Here is a 17,933-nt window from a genome sequence, read left to right as displayed (position 1 = left end):
AATGGGTTTTACCGTTTAAAGCTTGTTCTTTCATTTTCTGACTCCAGCCTAGTTTTTTTTATTTCATAGATGCGGGGTCTTGTTTTGATGTCAACATGTGGTGTTAAAATGGTCCTGAAAAGGTGGTTTTGAGAGCCGCTACAGTATTGAGGATCAAGTGTAGTCTAAAGAGAAAGTGTGGTGCACAGCGCCACTCAGTGGCTATCGCTGCGCACTACGTGCCGGTATTAGGTTTCCGGTGTTATGGCGACCACCGGCGACATAGTCGCTTCAGTCTGGAGAGTAGCAGGCTGTGCATTCAGGTAAACTGTCTCTCACACAATCTCGGACCAACGGGATTTAGGCGACCACTGACAGTGCAAGCTTTCGTACCGCGAAAATGTTAAATATTGTTTCTTATCCAGTTCTTTCGCTCCACATCGGTACAGCTTGAATGATTTGTTAAGGGGTCTTGGCTTTGTCAGGAACTAACGCTACATGTTAGCCAACACCTAAATATTTCACACATTAGCCTCCAATAAAGTATTTTTCACATTCTTTACACTTCTTGAAATAGGAAAGAGTAGGCAATGCGTTATTACCTCCGCATCTCCCCAGTCTTAAGATTTATCTCACACGCCTGTCACGTCACTGAGTGGTCCTGGTCGGTTACAACGTTGACGTTATCTTAAACTAACTGGCGTTACGCTAGCTAGAAGTTTGATAGTAACATAACAGTTAAGCTAATTAGCTGGCTAAAATGAAGTACGCTTCTTCCCATGAGCGACAGTAGACATGGACATAACGGCAGGGGACACATTTACTGGGGCTTGTAAACGAAAAACAACCCCTCTGCCTCGTATAAACACCTAAATGATTAATTTCAGCATATGCTCTCACAAGATATGTATCATCGACGTTAATTCACATTTAGCTTTACTCCTGGAGTATTTCATTAGATTTCCCAGATGCAGCGAGTCGTCGTTTTGTTGCAGCAGGGTAGTTTTTACGCCCTTAGCAAAGACTGTTTGAAGAATTTGTAATTAAATGACTGGTCTGGTCCTGCTCAAACTCCTACCACCTATGGTTACCAAATCTGCAGAATAAACAGTTTACTAATTTTGTTGATCCGGCAACATCAGCCTCAGCTCCTTCAGATGTGACACGATTTGAGAGCCATTGTTATAAATCACACTGTGGTTACAGCATCCGCAAAGGTCACACTGTTCTTCCATCACTGATTTTTAGAGTGAAAAATGTCCTTGGCTCTAGGCTGTGTAAGCACATACATGCTTCAAACTTTTAACAAAATAGCTTGGTTAATGGAATAATGACTGTTGTGTAAATACTGGTTTGGCCACCTGGCGCTGCATAGGTCACATTATTACCAGCCAGGGCTTTTCATGTGCCCTCCAGTCTCAGACATGATTGCTCAGACAACAGTCGGAAAAAGGTCAGTAATACTTCCTGCAACAGGACCTTTCCTTATGTGGACCTCCGATCCGCCTGGGGCTATGTTCCCACACACTTACTTGTGCCCACATGCTTGTATACTGTGGTGTTAGGCTTTCAAACAAGATTACAGAGTGCAAGTCTGAGTCTGTGTCGCTGTCTCTCCCTTTCTCACAGAGGGCTGTGAAGAGAGGCAGCTATCTCACATGTCTGTGCAATTCTGACTATGCTGCTCTTGGTAGCGCTGGGCATAGTTTTTTCCTCCACTGTGGTCACCACTGAGAAAGCTGCGAACACCAACCTCAAACCACCAGCACTGCTCCTCAACTACAGCAAGATCTCCCTGCCGCCAGAGCACATACCCTACTTCCTCTACAACAACAAGAGGGTCGCCAAGCAATGTCGCCTGGACCCACTCTGCCCTTTTAAAGTAAGACATGGACTCTGTCCACTTTTCAGTGTTGAAATATGTTTTCAGTAGAATGGTAGCACCTTAGTCAATTCCTTTGAGTTTTGCTGTACGTTATTTATTTTTTAAACATCAGGATTCTTTTTTGTCTTAAGAGTTGGCAGTCATGTAACTTCTTTAAAAAGTACTAGATTATTCAGAGCCTTTTGTTCTATCCTAACTGGAGCAGTGGACGTGGGGAGTTTACTCTGGAGTTTACTTTACTATTGCAGTTACAGTTGTAATAAGAAGAGTATTAGGGAGAAACATGTTTTTTAAAGTTATTTTAAGTTAATTACACCTGTTACCACACCATCAGCTTAGTTAGTTCACTAAATGGACTAGCAAATACGTTTTGTCAGAATCTGCTTTCTGTCCATATTTAGACATTGAACCTCCCCACTGTTTAACCTCTCACATTGAATGTTTTTCCTGTGATTTTTACAGAACCTTTTCAGGTTCACAACTTTGTGTAAAAAGATAACATTCGATGGCAAACTTGTGTCACACCACTATATGAAGCTTCTTGTTTTGCTTGCTCGCTCTCTTTCTCTTTTCTCTCTCTCTCACACACCCACACACACACACACACACACACGCACATACATATTTACACTTGTTTTTACAACAGGATGCACTGCTGGATTTATTTGCCTGTTGGGGTTACGAGAAGAACTGTGATCCAGGGAAGCGCTTTAGCTATCCAGTCTGTACCAAAGCTGACTCTGGATGGTAATATTCCTCACATGTTCTCAATTTGTCATTCTGAGTAGTCTAATGCAGTATAGTGTACATAATTTACGTTTTACAGTCTCACTGCAGCCATCCATCGTCTGTCAGAAGCTCGGTTATCTTAAGTATCAAAAATAATAGTACTCTTTTATTCATAGGTATTGAATTTACTTAACCACAGTCTCCATTGTCTCTCCAAAGTGAAAGTGTGCTCATCCGTAGGATAAATCATTGATGAGCCATTTTGGTTTGGGCCTTGCTGATCTGCCTGAATCTCTGATCTGTTAGGGCTCGTTCACTGGAGGCAGCTCGGGAGCTTTTCTGGAAGCAGGCTGATTTTGGCTACGTCAAAGAGCGTCTCTCTGAGCTCAAAACACTCTGCAAGGCCAGCAAGCCAGTAAGTCTGCTCATTTCCTCAGTTCCCACGGGCCTCCTAAGTCAACAGGAAGAAACAACGGGCAGATAGAGACACTGTGTCAAACAAGAGTCCACAAACAATAGGCCTGATTGCCTGTGGACATGATTTGCAGTTCAAAAGCAGTAGTATAGAGAGAGTATAGTATAGAGACCACACTCAAAGTCTCCAAGGTCCAGAGTTTATTAATATTATTTGAATACTAAATATTTCTAATCTTAAATATTTTCCAGGGGCACTCATCATTAAAATGCAGTAGCCACACTAGATTCTGTAAGGCAACTAACCTTTATCTGGACTTGCGGAAGCCACGCAGAAGTCATGAGAGGTCAGTAAAACTCATCCTGACATGTCCTTAAAAGAAGCATTATACTGATACTGATGAGAGAGTGCCTTGAAATTCATCCATGTTTATGCTGCAGATACAAGGAGGACTTCATTCAGAGGGGTGAGATTGGTGGTCATTGCATACTTAACAAGCGAGCACTTGCGGCGGAGGGAGAGCACAAGAGCCCCTTGCAATCTTGGTGAGGCAGGACACACACATTCACACATTATGTTAGCGAGCTTTAACCATTGACTTTGAAATGAGCTATTTGGAATTGGAGAAAACATGGTTTTATGGTTACCAAAGAGGCCAAAAACGAATTTCCCTGACCGGGAATCGAACCCGGGCCGCGGCGGTGAGAGCGCTGAATCCTAACCACTAGACCACCAGGGAGGTGATGATGGGGTTTTTGTGAAGAGTTTTTCTCTTGTATGACATAAATCCATAGGTTATATGTACATGGTTTTTGCGTCCATATGAGGTTGGTTTGTTAAGTGCTTGTTAATGGTCTTGACTGAATGATCTGCATGAACATCCCTGTGTGTTCCTTGATTTTGTGTGTAGAATTGAGAATGGCAAGTGCTGAAATATGTCTGCATACATCTATAGAAAAAGACATGATTTCAGCACGACTTTAGAGTGCAGGCCCCCTTCTGATATTTTAGACTGAACTATTTAATTTACTCCTCTCCTCATTGATATATAGTAAATATAAATAAAATGTGACTCATAGACCACAGCAGGTATATTTGATCTCATTCAAAAAATTCTGTTAAGTTGCTTTACTTGTGCTACTTTTATATAGCATCTCAGTTCACTTTTGTTGCTGTGATTATACTATATCTGAAGGGATTGAAAACCACTTGCTTCTTCTCAAAGCAGCGCCCAAAGGGTAGGGGGTAGGCAGGACCAGCCAGGAATGTGGGGGGGAGGAGTTTGTTCTTCTATTTTGTTGAAACCAGCAGCCTTAGCAGCCCTAGCAGCGGGCCAGTGGCGCAATGGATAACGCGTCTGACTACGGATCAGAAGATTCTAGGTTCGACTCCTGGCTGGCTCGTGTTGCATTTTTCATGATTTGTAAAATGAATCATGCTCCACTGACTAAAATATTCTTGTACAGCATCACTAAATTACACAGTATATGTAAAATGCTACTCATAATATAGCAGGCTGGTATCTCTTATTCTAAGTATCACAAATGTTCTATTTAATATCAATTAGTAATAGCATAGCAGGAATAGTATTTTTTTTATTCTGTTTGAGTTGTTAAATTAAAAGTTACCGCATTTGTAAAAATTCAACCTCCACAGTCTGTGAAATGGTTTCAGACCAACATTAGCCTTGTGTGAAAAAGCTGGTGTCTGTCTGTACACAGTCTCACACAGTTTACAGCTGGACTCCTCCTAATCTTCTGGATTTGCCTCAGCACTCTAAACTATTCAATCCTGTCTGTCAGACCTTTGTATAGCATTGAACCAAAAGGAAAATGTCCAAATTATGTAGTGTAATGAATGTAATCATATAACTCCCATCTCTAGCCAGTGAAAAAAAATGGAGGAAGGACCAGCTCAGAAATTTTCTGATGGTTTAAAATGAACAATGCAATGCTTCTATGTTGACTATCATAGCCACATCACTTTTTCTTTTAATTTTCTGAGACCAGAGAACCTACCACTATCTGAAATTAACTGTTGTGTAAAAGCATTATTTTTGCCCATTCATAATACCATCACATTATTAAACAACATCAACCCTAAGGAACGTGCCTTCTCTAAATGATTAACAAGGTAAATCACATACCTTGGCAGTGGGCCGGTGGTGTAATGGATAAAGCATCTGACTACTGCTCAGGAGGTTCTAGGTTTGACTCCTGGCCGGCTTGTAGCACGTTTTCCCTCATTTGTGGAGAGAATGCTGACCACAACATAACCACTCAAATTAGGTGCTCATAATGTCCATCTAATATAGCAATTTGTTATCTCATGTTCTGAAAATCAAAAATTTTTAGTAATACCATTCATTATTATCATGATTCAGTTTGACTAGATCAATTTTCAGTTCATCAAATTTTTACTCTGTTACACAGATGTTAACTGGACTTTTCCTAATCGTCAACGGTTCAAATAGTTGTCTCAGTCAGCCCTTCAAATGGGTGGCCAGTGGTGCAATGGATAACGCATCTGACTACTGATCAGATACCGGGTTCAACCCCTGGCTGGCTTGTGTTTTCTCATTTGTGCAGAGAGGGATGCTACGATGACCACTGTAGACTACAACAATCAAACATTTCCTCAATCAAAGCAGCTTGCAGCATTGAAACTGAAAAGCCTCCACTAGTATCGTTTGCCAGTAAACATTACATTGTATAATGAATGTTACACAGTACCTCTTCGGGCACAAGTTTTTAAATTATTTAATTTGATAAATGAATCATATATCTTCCACGTTGCCATGTTTTACAAGAAAATGAAGGAGCTGGTACCAGCCCTCCTGGTCTTAAAGAGTGCATAACAATTTAGTGTTTATATGACTGTTGTAGCTCTTTTAAAATGACCGATGAGATGCCTTTAAATAGGCAATTAAAGACACATCCCTTTTTCTTAATTGTTGAATTAAATGTTCTATGAAGCATCAATAGTCACACCAAAAATGTTATCACATTTTTTATCAGTGTCAGGCCTCATGAACTGTAAATCTCCCACTGATTATTTATTCTTCAGTTCTGTTCTACAGTTCCACCAGTGAGAGGACTGCAGAAATAGGGAGGATAGATATCAAAATATTACTGATTGTTTTAACTTTATTATTTTATTTCAGATTAAACAGTAGAGACAACATAGACTTGTAAGTATATACTTAAAGGTAGTGTAGGCGTCGTATTTCTATGTTATTTCAGCATTTTACAGATAATTCTGATGGTGTAATTTTTTGTTTGGAGAAAATTTGGCAGTCTCTGTGGAAATTACAGTGGTGTTTGTGTTGCTTTGAGCCCATTCATGTCGGTGTCACTGCTGGGTTTGGGGGGGTATCAGTGTGCATTTCTGTCTGCTACAGTTTCTTTTTTGATGCCACCACTGGCAGCTGCAAAGGTCAGAAATTTCCCAATCCTAAGCATAGGATCATTAAAAGAAATCCAATCACTGTTGAAATCCATCATGCTGTAAATGTTTTTGGGTTGTAATGCTTCTTATTTCCATGGTGTGTCACCTGTACCATATCATTGCAGATTTTTTACAGTTCTATTTACAATACTACATTGATGTGATGTGCTGTTTTTGTAGGTATGCTGAGCTGCAGACATACACAGAGCTGGACTTTGATCCCATAGAGGATGGACACTGTGAAATCATCATTGAAAAACCCACAGTTTTTATGAAACTGGATGCTGGTAAGTGACAAAGACTTACGTGAGTCAGTTTAAAGCCCTGCAATCTAAACAAGTCTCAAAAACCTTAAATGTCATTACGTCTTAAAAGAAAACAATACACAAGCCTTTTTGTCAGGTGTGCACATTTAACTCGTTTGAGGCTAGACATTTGATAAAGAATTCAATTAATGTTTCCACTATGTAATAGCAATGATTCCTCCAAAACCGGCTATTTAAAATAATGTATTGATATATTGTATTGTAAAATAATGTATTGAAAGCTTGACTGTAGTTTATTTTTCTTTTAGTTAGAATTCCTAAAACAGACTGATGTTGACAGTTAACTTATTTTCCATTTTCAGTTGCGACATTATGACAAGATAATAACTGTGTTTTTCTCATAGGGGTGAACATGTACCACCATTTCTGTGACTTTGTCAACCTCTACATCTCCCAGCACATCAACAACTCCTTCAGCACAGATATCAACATTGTCATGTGGGACACGGTGGGTTGTTATTAGCTGAAGGTAACTGTTCAAATTAAGGGAAACATGCCTGCTATTAGCACTGGAAATTGCAGCAATTCATAAATGACTCACTTGTTTGCTGCATTATTGTCCCCCTTATAGTCTGAGGCAAAAGAAAATAAAATTTTAAGATGCTCATGTCACACCTTTATTTATCTGTAAAAATAAAAAATAAGGCAGGACTTTCCATGTGCCCTGCTTCCAGTGAATTGGTGATTGCCTCTTCTATTCTACCTTCGAAATAAATTCACATTTATGAAATAAAGCCTAAGGCTGGGAGTTTCAAAACTGTTCTTGGATCACAACACAAGATTTCAAAATGCTGATACATAACGCACTAAATTCTTTTTGCAGATGGAGCGATATATTTGAGCTTTCTCTCCCTAGAAAACAGCTTGTCTTACATTACAGTCCAGAGCAACTTGAAAACACAAGAATCAATAATTTGAGTGCTATAACCCAGCAAGAAAGCCAAACAATAGTTTGTCTGCAGTGTACTATGCTCACAGTTTTTGTTTAACAAGTCAGTGGCATGAGTGCCTGATGAAGACATCAAGGGGAAACACCAGTTGAAAAACAGAATGATTTACGGGCAGCCTTATCCGGCCCATTGTTCCCCCACTGTGCACAGAGGTAAAGAGGAAAAAGGAAAGAGAGAAAAAGAAGCAGGAGGCTGCCAAAACTGACAGGGAGAAGGAAAGCAGGAGCCTTTCATCGCAAACTGCACACTGCAAACCAAATAGGGTCAGGCTGTCAGATAATAGTGTGCTAACAGATTTTGTATACAATCAAAAGTTTAGACAAATAAAACCAGCAGAGTTTTGGAAAAAGATAAATGACTCAAGCACTGCTAAAGGCTGAAGTTGATTTTCATTTTATTGCTTTGTTTTTCATTTCAGTTGTAACATTAATTTAATCAACATTTGTACCCTTCTTTTTTTTATGTCAATTCGCAGAGTTTTTATGGTTATGGAGATCTGTTCAGTGAAACATGGAAGGCCTTCTCAGAGTATGACATCATCCACTTGAAGACCTATGACTCGAAAAGAGTAGGTATAATGTCACCTCTGGGTGGTCCTTGTATGCTCCTTCTTTGTAAAGGTGTTGAAATAACCAACTTAGTTGTTTGTAGTGGTAGTCCGTTAAGTTCATTAAAGCCCTTCGAGTGTTGTTATAGCTCTCCAGTACTGGGTTGTTTTTTTGTAGGAAAAATCTTCTGGCACACAGGAAATATTGTGCTTGGTGTGTCCCCAAGCAGCAACAATGGTCTGGTTGAAATATATATGAAACAAACGGTGAAGTTAGTATGTACAACCATGGCTGAACAGATAAGAAATTAGCACCTCCTACAGATGCTCAAAGTCCATCAATATTCCGTCATGTATGTATTACACTATGACATATACACAGACAAACAGGTATCTTTGCTATCCTGTATTCTTCCTTCATTGATCTATTCACACTTGTCCGTAGGTGTGTTTCAAAGATGCCTTCTTTTCCCTCCTTCCAAGGATGAGATATGGCCTCTTTTACAACACGCCTCTCGTAAGTTACCCCTCATGTATATGTGTGCATGTTTGTGTGTGTAGCCGCTAACCAGATGTACTTTACATATGTATTTGCTTTGAACAAATTGCAGTGCCCTGCACTTTCAGTGCTCCCTTATTTGTGTCTTCATTTACATGTTTTTATTTCGCATTTTGCGATAGATTCATGCACAATGATTGTTTACTCATAAACATGCAGTTGGGATCAAATATTTACGTGATGTGTTCAAAAGCACAGCAAGTTCTTATGTTATTTAAATGATAATTTCAAGGAGATTACTATAAAGATGATAACACGTAAATATGTGTTGTCCTGTGGTAGCTGCCGTGAGGTGTGAAATATTGATAGTTCAGCCTCAAGCTGATGCTTTTGATTGCCCCTGCAGCACAAGTCATGTTTATATTCATGTGTTCACAGTTACAGCTGCAGTACACAGCATTGTGTGAGATTCTCAGACTTGAGTAATGCTTAGGCTCATATGATATTCATTCCAGGGAAATCAGGAAATATGTTTACAATTATCAGATTCCCAGTGTATAACATATTTTTCATCACAGTCCAATGCGGTAGTGCAAAAGTGTGGCCAGATTCAATTTACCTTCAATTCATTTCAAATCAGAGAGTAGATTTTCTAAAAATAGAAATAATTTTAATCTTTTTGCTTGACTGTATACAACCTATAACAAAATAATCATTCTAATACAATATTTTGAATTGAATGGAAGAAAAATAAACTGCATATGTGACTAAAATTGACACATTCTGTGGTTTGTTGATGGCAGATCTCAGACTGCTATAGTGAAGGGATGTTTAGGGCGTTCTCCCAGCATGTCCTCCATCGGCTGAACATCCCGCAAGACGGGCCAAAGGTAGGAAGAACATCTTTAGGAAACACTAATTAACATCTGTTTACTTCCATATATAACAGTCAGGACCCTAATTTGAACCAGTTGGTATTATTTCTAAATATCATATACGTAGCTATGAATGGCTATACTTCTACCTTACAAGCCATATGATCTTGACCAGAAGGCTCTCAGTGTCTGTGCCAGAACCCTGGTAGTCAAGTGGTTAGGATTTGGTGCTCTCCCTGTCGCAGAACATTTATTTTAAGTTTGTGTTTATTTTAATTTGTTTTTGCTTGAGTGTATTCGCAAAATGCATGCTTATTTTTCTGTAGTATACAGTGGGTGCTCAATTCTGCTCAGATGAAAAGCACAACAGAAAACAAGGTGCTTTGTCACATTGCCCAAAACAATTACACAAACTGAGAACGATAACAAAGTGTTATGTGAAAACTCCAAACCTGAGGAGTATGCCATCAGAGACTGCTTGCCAAGTTTGCTGATTTGGTATCCTTTAACTCATGTACCAAAATAGTCTGAGTGAAGAGCAACTGGCACAGAGTGAAAACAGAACGTTGAAAACAAATGAAGGCTGTGACTTGTTCTGTTTGATAGATAGAAGCTAGCTCAAGTTACAGTTCTTTGCAAGCTCAAATCACTGCTTTGGAAAATGGTCAGAATTAAGATAGTTGTATGTGCTTTGTGCCTAAATAACTTAAACGTATTAAATTGTATAAGATCCCTTATAAAAGTTCATCCCAGAATGGCTCTATTCTTGCTTCATGAGCCTCCAATTCATCTGCTCCCTGGTGGTCTAGTGTTAAGGATTCTGTGCACTCAATGCTGTAGTTTGTACATTAACTTATGCAGCCAGACTGTGAAGAAGGGTTTGATCCTTTTCACCGGTCTTTCTGCTTTCTAACTTTGTTGTGTATGCTTAAATTTTATGTCACTCCTCCGCTCTTTCTTACACCTCTTACGCTCCGACTCCAATTATTTCTCCTTCTGTGACCCTAAATCTAAACACATTGTACTTTAATGCCTTCTGGCAAGCTATGGAAGAGGGAAAGGTTAAGGTGAAAGGAGGAGGACAACTATCGTACTCATGATTTTTTTGGGGCGTTTTATGCCTTTTATTAGAGAAATTACAGAAAATGACATGCAACAAATGTCCCCAGCCAGACTTGAACTGCCGGGGTCAGGATTGGTGGCTCATTGTCCATGATGGAGCTCCTACTGTGTTCATCATGTTTGAATCTTTTGATTACAAAGCTTGTGGTAGTCTACTGTTTTATTTGGTCAGGTACAGACAACCAGTGCAGTGCCTTAGTCAATCATTATGATCCTTGTTAAGTGCCAATTGATATATTAAAGTTCCTTATTTATATTTCATTTAATTATCCACTCAAGTTGATTCTGCTCAGACAACAAGCAAAGGCAATTAGGTTCCTTGACAAACTACCCTAAACATGTTCAAATGTTCTTTTGATATCAGAGAACAACTCCATTTGGCCAAGATTGAATACTGAATATGTAAATGTTCAAAGTATGTTACTGTAGGTCTGATCTTAATTTGAATGTATGATAAGCAATAACGTGTTCACGCTTAAATGCAGTCCATCTAACATTGCTATTCTGTTGCCATACAAGCCATTGGTGCTTGCACAGCTCCCTGGTGGTCTAGTGGTTAGGATTCCATGCCCTGAGTTTGATTCCCCGTAGGGGGAGACTTTATGTGTGTTTCTGGCATTCTGGTGCCAAATCAGCATATGTAGTATTATTTAGCCTCCTGCAAACCTAACTTTAATACACATATAAATGTTGGCTCAGCAAATTAGACCTTTACCATATACTGTATATGTAATAGATGACCAGAGCAATCACTTAACTCAGTTTTACAAATGGACATATTGACAAGTCAGAATCTTCCTTAGAAATGTTTATTTTTTACTCATTTGATCTTATTATTTATCTATAACTTATTTATACCGTGAATACTGCCGCTACTCTTTACACCTGCACAAACTGGAAGCTTGAACTGCTAGAAACTGGAGGCCTGAGATTTTAAACTATATTGTTTGAGAGAGAGTTACCATGTGTTCACGTTTAGGATATAGAACTGTACCAACCATCAAAAATCTATGCTAAGGCACCGTGAAGAAACTAGACCAAAGTGAGCTTTGGCAATGACCAACTCATTCTTCCTTTTGAAGCTTCACTCAAACGCTAACTGTAGCCTTCTTGAGTTAAGACTTTTTACAGCATAGTGACTTTTTTGGAAATTTTTCCTTATCAACAAGCAAGCAGTGAATATCAGTTCACAGTGAGGAGTTGAGCCCCGGGAAAGCCATTTTGATGTGGTATTATCAGTCAATTCCTATTGAACCACCAGTCAAGTTTTAGACCTGTGATCGCATTCACATCAGAAAAGGCTTTTAGACGTACTGTTAAGCATCATAGCCTAATACACGTGGAATTTGGTATGGGTTAAGAGACAAAAGGAGTTAAGAGTGCTGGCTCAGAACCACCCAACAACCGGATGCAACGTGGCTGCTTTTGAAGCAGTTGTCTGATAAGGCATTACCCAGTTCAATAGTGTGTACTTTAGTATATTTCAAAAGACATAACACATTATAATATTGTAGCCTAATGCTCTGGCCTCTATACCATAACTGTGTCTCGGGGACTGAATTTCATAATGTTTTTAGAAGAAATAGAAAACAAGAAGTATGGTTTTCTAAGCCTGTGTTTGGGATTTGGAGTTTGGAAACTTCCTTGCCATTTTAAGCAAAGATCAGGTTGTTACAGTAAATTTGATATTGAACGGCACACTAAGCAGCCACGCTCGATGGAGAGTTGCTACAATCACTACAACTCAATACATTTCACTACAACCAGACTTCACTGTAGGTGATCTCCTAACTATGTTAAACTCACGAAGAGAGCCCACTAGTTTTTGAAAGAGTACATGCATAAGTGCTGTACATGCAAGCATACTGAGACTCTCACAGCCATGATCTCCTACATCTATAACTCTCCAACAGTCCTCAGAGGAATTTTATGATCCCGGGTTTGAAGTACTTGACTGTATCTTTATGACCTGCAAAGCCCGATAACTTCTTCCTTTCTGGAGTAGCTCATTGGGTATTCATGGCCCTCACTGGAAATATGTTAAGAGGCTTTTCAGCGAGACATGGGGCTGCTGGCATAGCAGACCCGGCTACTGAATGAGAGGTCTTCTCTGCCCTGACCCTATCCCCAGCTCCTCTTTTCATCCCTAGATTAATGGCACAACCAGAGACTCACACTGCTGCGCTCGTCTATTGTGTTCTATTCATCCTCGTCTACCGCGCGTCTCCTCCTATCTCCCCTTGTCATAATTTGCTCTGGCCCGTCCTTGCTCAGAATGGCATCTTTTTCAATACATTTTTTAAAAATCATTTTAAGTAGGCGAGGAGAAATTAGTTCTGCTCTAAATCCATGCTCACTGCTTGTAGTAAGGAGTTGTAGTTGAGGTTGATTCATTGTGTACCAGAGACTGCACAGGTTGTAAGTTGCTGTAATTGATCCTTATTAGTTATTCCCACATGTCACAAATGTTGACGTCTCAAACAAGTCTAAATACTGTTTCAGAACACAAGGTGGCAGTAGAAGAATACAGAAAAAGAATGCATCTCTGTACTGTCTGTATAAACAAAGTAGAACATATCAGAAAAGCATATCTTTTTAATATGATTTCAGCTCATTTTTATCTGTTCCTCTCTGCTGTATAGAGAGACATTTGAAGAAGAAGCCTTTAAATTATTCTGAATGAACATCATGTTTTCCCAGCCGCCTGTCTTTTCTGTCCTTGGCTGATTGATTATTGGGTGCATTGCTGTTTTCAGGAGGGGCGTGTTCGTGTCACCCTGCTGGCACGCAGCACAGAATACAGAAGGATATTAAACCAAGTGGAGGTGAGTCCAGCACCACCTTCTCTCCCTCCCTCTTTCTGTCTCTTTCTTCCTTGCACTTATTCTTCTCCCCCCTTCTGTTCTGCAACCTGTCCTCCTTTGTCTTCTGTCTTTCTTTCCCTCTTTTTGTCCCTTTTTCTTTCTTCAATTTATACACCTCTCCCATTCACTCATCCCCTCTTTTCTAACATCGATTTACTGCCCGCCTCTGTTAAGTGCCTATTTAAAATCGTATTTGCTATAAACAGTACTAGTGAAAAAGACTTGTGATTTAAATGGTCAGTGCCCATATTTGTTTGCTCTCTAATTGATCAGACAACACATCCCTCTGTTGTTGTTACAGCTGGTAAATGCCCTCAAGACTGTGCCTTTACTAGAGGTCAATGTGGTGGACTACAAATACAAGTGAGTTATACAGCGCTCGCCACATTACTACAAGAGCTATTCAGGGCTGCTTAGCACTGGTCAGGGATGTAACAGTGCTGTATAAGAATAAAGAAAGTGTTTAGCTTTTTATAATGTGTAATATGACAGTGTTCACACTGCGAAGATGACTGATGTGTGAATGCCTGTCTGTCTCTCAGGGATGTTCCCTTTCTGGAGCAGTTGAGGATCACCCACAACTCTGACATCTTTATAGGGATGCACGGGGCAGGTCTGACACACCTCCTCTTCCTCCCTGACTGGGCTGTCATCTTTGAGCTGTGAGTGACACTTTTTGTTTGTGTTTGTGTGTGTGTGTGTGTGTGTGTGTGTGTGTGTGTGTGTGTGTGTGTGTGTGTGTGTGTGTGCGCGCGCGTGCGCGTGTTTGTGTATGTATGTTTGTACTTCTATATTTGTGAGGACAATCATTGACATCATGCATTCCCTAGCCCCTTACCCTAACCTTAACCATCACAACTAGATGCCTAACCCCAGCCCTAACCTAAAGCTAATTCTAACCTGAACCCTAAAACCAAGTCTTAACCCTCAAATAGCCTTTTAAGGTGTGTCAGAAAGTGAGGACCGGCAAAAAATGTCCTCACTTTCCCTAAATGTCCTCACTCCAATGTTTTAAAATTCAAACTGTTCCTCACAATGTATAGCCATACAAGTACACATGCACACACACAGGCGCATGTGTGTGTGTGTGTGTGTGTGTGTGTGTGTGTGTGTGTGTGTGTGTGTGTGTGTGTGTGTGTGTGTGTGTGTGTGTGTGTGTGTGTGTGTGTAAGAGTGAAAGACAGAAAAAAGACAGAGAGGGGAGCAGGGATAGCAGTGGGTTTGGCAGCGTGCAGAGTACCCCTCAGCCACTTGGTGTATGACTGTGAAATACTGCCTAATTAACCACGCATTCATCACACATGGCTACCTTGGCTAGAGCAAAAGATTGCAATGTGTCTGTTTGTGTGTGTGTGACCATGTTTGGGAGGGTTTTGTTGGCATTTTGGTGACTGACAAAGAGCGAGAACCACAGTGTGCGTACAGTGAGAGAGAGAGAGAGAGAGAGAGAGAGAGAGAGAGAAAGATGGAGTAAGAAAGTGTGAAAGTGAGGCAGACTGAGGAGAGCAAGAGATTAAGTGTCTGCATCTGTCCCTCCCAGATATAATTGTCAGGATGAGAGCTGCTATCGAGATTTGGCTCGGCTGCGGGGCATTCGATACGTGACTTGGCAGAAAATGGACAAAGTGCTCCCACAGGACAAGGTAGGGGAAACTCCCGTACCAACCATCAGCTCCCTGGCACCTCAGCCTGAGCTTTCTCAGTTCATCTCACCCATCTCACATGTACACACGCTCACTTGCACTCCCATGCACACATTTAATTATGTGCAGTTATAGACAAAGCAGAACAAATGTGCCGACCTCGTTTCTCACTTAGGTTGTCTTTCTGTCACCTGAGAGGACAGCCTGACAACATGAACACACACATTCCTATGCTGTCTTGTTGTTTTGTTTCACTGTGCTTTTGTATGTCCATTTAATGTATACTACTTTCCTCTACCACTTCTCGCAGGGTCACCATCCCACCCTCGGTGACCATCCAAAGTTTACTAACTACTCTTTTGATGTGGGGGAGTTCATGCGGCTTGTGCTGGAGGCAGTCAATTACGTCACACAACATCCCAAATGGCAGCGCCGAGCCCTTCATGATGAACTCTAGAGTCTCTGTGAGAGGGGATCCAAACATTTGTCTCCTGAAGGACTCTCAACACGATCCTGCCTTTTGTAATGATCGAAAGACATCCTGACACTGCCAATGTACCTTTAGCAGTTTTTTTTAAGTTACCTCATTCACCAGTGGTCAGATGGAATATTTGTCACCTCCTGTCCGCTGCTTTGATAAGTCTGGATGAGCGAAAGCAGTATGGCGGACAACTCCGCTTTGAATAGCTTCCATCAGCTCTATTAGTGTCAAATCAGTTTAAGGACGAGGGGAGTGCAGTCGAAGCATCTGGAGAGCGATAAGATGTGTCCTATGTTTCTTCATTACCTCCCATGCGTCTGCTTCATTCCACGCCGACAAAGTTAGCTAATGAGCAGCTGTTACAGCATCCCTTCACATGCGACATCTTGTCACATTTGATCAGTGTCACCTTGATGCGAGCCTCTTCAGAGCTGTTCATATTCACACCAGAGTTTCTGAGCACATCTAGCATATACCCCTCTAATATGATGTCCAGTATTCACATGCTGGATTTGCTCATATAGCGGCAAACTAAGACTTTTTTTGCAGTTAGTTTGCATATCGAAATCATGTGGTTTTCAGATATGCTCATCAACACTAAAAACACTAGAAACTCTAAAAAAAATAAAAATAAGAGACAGAAGGTAAGTGAGACACTCCTCCTGCCAGGAGGCTTTTTTCTTTTGTATCAGTATTTGTGCTATGTGTGCGTGCAAGTACATTCATACTTTAAAACACTGTTATTAAGTATTGTGAAATATACATTCAAGTATTTTAAGTTTCAACACTCCATTGTTTCTCAAAACATAATGACAATTATCTTTTGTCAGTCAAATATCAAAACTATCTCACAGGCTCTTTAAATCTACCTTTTACTATTACATTTCTATTTAAAGTTTAAATGGTTTTCTTTTATGTTTGTCACAGTCATTATTTAAGCGTATGTCTTGTTGGTCCAATGGACCATCCTTTTGATACTGATGTCTGTTTTACTGGGAATTCCTTTGCACTTAATCAAAGGAAATGCATTATCAGTTTGGTCAAATGAGGGGGCTGCTTCCAGTTGCTACCTTTCCTAAAGCCTTCTGAATTGCTGTTAGTCTTATATTTTACAGTAAATTAGAGAATGAGCACAATTTGCATGCAACCTGATGCAATGCATAAGAGTATTTTGAGAGATCAGAGGATCATTTTCATGTTTCTTGGTCTCTCCGTGAGCTTGATGTTTTATTTATCGGGGAAACCATGTTGACCTGAGTCAGACCTTTTTGGTCAGGGCTTTGCTAGTCGTATAGGTGATTTCATATTCCAAAGCTGTGTAATATTTTGAAATAAATAATTCTAAAAAATGCTGAAGCATGTCCTCCTATCTGTGTCAGCCATATTAGGCATCAGAGATTTAATTCATCCTGAAATTAATAAATCATCTTTTGGAGTCTGACCTTGGAGGGGAAAAACTGAAGCCTCTGTCTTGCCAGTTCTTGCTGATCCCAGGCAGCTCTTTGCTGTCGGTTTCATTATTTTAGAGAGTTCATGTCTAAGGAGGGAACGCGCTCTTCGCAAAAGGGCACTAGTTCAGTTTTTACTGTCGCCATAATAAATCTGGATAGCCTCAAAAACTCCCAGAGTTAACAGTGACGCATCATAGCCACATGGGGGCAGTACAGCACCACGCAAGGGGCCAATCCTCCACCCTGCGCTGTGTGATGGTCCCTGACAGACTTGATCCGACAGTGTAGAAAGTGGAAATAACTCGCGTACAAATATATCAACTGGGTCATACGAAGACAATGTTGGTTCAAGTGTGTTTGCTCCAATATCACAAGTTTGATGTGAGCAGTCGTGCTCCTGCCCGCTCTTTGCGGAAGTTGGGTCTGAACTTTCCCAGTATTGACAGACACCGGGCCTGTCTGGGATGGACACTATTTATGGCCCTGCTCGGGTTACGGCCAGTGACCTCGTAAAGAAATTAAGAATCTCCATGCAGGGGGGGGGGGATCAAAAGCAGAGGAACCAAGATGTCTGTTCTCATTAACCTTCATGGCGGTTCCAAATCGATGTCCACGTCCTGTTTCTTAGCGCAGTGCCTGGCTGCTGGATGTGTCCAAAATGGAGCATCTGAGTGGAAGAGAAGACATCAGAACATGGAGAAACACACCCGATCGACCGAC

The 17,933-nt window shown here is 40.5% G+C and overlaps 1 protein-coding gene and 2 non-coding genes across 5 annotated transcripts; 2 read left to right on the top strand and 1 right to left on the bottom strand.

Annotated features, from left to right (window-relative positions):
• The first annotated feature begins 205 nt into the window (after positions 1 to 205).
• On the top strand, positions 206 to 17,116 carry eogt (EGF domain-specific O-linked N-acetylglucosamine (GlcNAc) transferase). Of its 3 annotated transcripts, none has more exons than XM_040116565.1 (16): positions 206 to 302; positions 1,609 to 1,861; positions 2,511 to 2,611; positions 2,900 to 3,008; positions 3,260 to 3,354; positions 3,449 to 3,553; positions 6,636 to 6,742; positions 7,126 to 7,229; positions 8,207 to 8,299; positions 8,724 to 8,795; positions 9,581 to 9,667; positions 13,531 to 13,599; positions 13,940 to 14,001; positions 14,181 to 14,300; positions 15,179 to 15,281; positions 15,592 to 17,114. In XM_040116565.1, exons 2-16 carry the CDS (start codon positions 1,658 to 1,660, stop codon positions 15,736 to 15,738), a joined length of 1,578 nt encoding a protein of 525 aa, XP_039972499.1. In that variant the 5' UTR covers positions 206 to 302; positions 1,609 to 1,657; the 3' UTR covers positions 15,739 to 17,114. The 3 variants fall into 3 exon arrangements, with proteins under 3 accessions (XP_039972499.1, XP_039972501.1, XP_039972500.1); XM_040116566.1 differs by lacking the exon at positions 206 to 302 and adding an exon at positions 1,337 to 1,432; XM_040116567.1 differs by lacking the exons at positions 2,511 to 2,611; positions 2,900 to 3,008 and having other exon boundaries at positions 15,592 to 17,116.
• On the bottom strand, positions 3,676 to 3,747 carry trnae-cuc. The gene has a single exon. It is a non-coding gene; the product is annotated as a tRNA-Glu (tRNA).
• Positions 4,339 to 4,411, top strand: trnar-acg. The gene has a single exon. It is a non-coding gene; the product is annotated as a tRNA-Arg (tRNA).
• Positions 17,117 to 17,933: the final 817 nt, after the last annotated feature.

Source organism: Xiphias gladius, chromosome 21 (assembly GCF_016859285.1).
Source record: "Xiphias gladius isolate SHS-SW01 ecotype Sanya breed wild chromosome 21, ASM1685928v1, whole genome shotgun sequence".
Taxonomy (NCBI): Eukaryota; Metazoa; Chordata; class Actinopteri; order Istiophoriformes; family Xiphiidae; genus Xiphias; species Xiphias gladius.
This window is presented reverse-complemented; position numbering and strand designations above follow the sequence as displayed.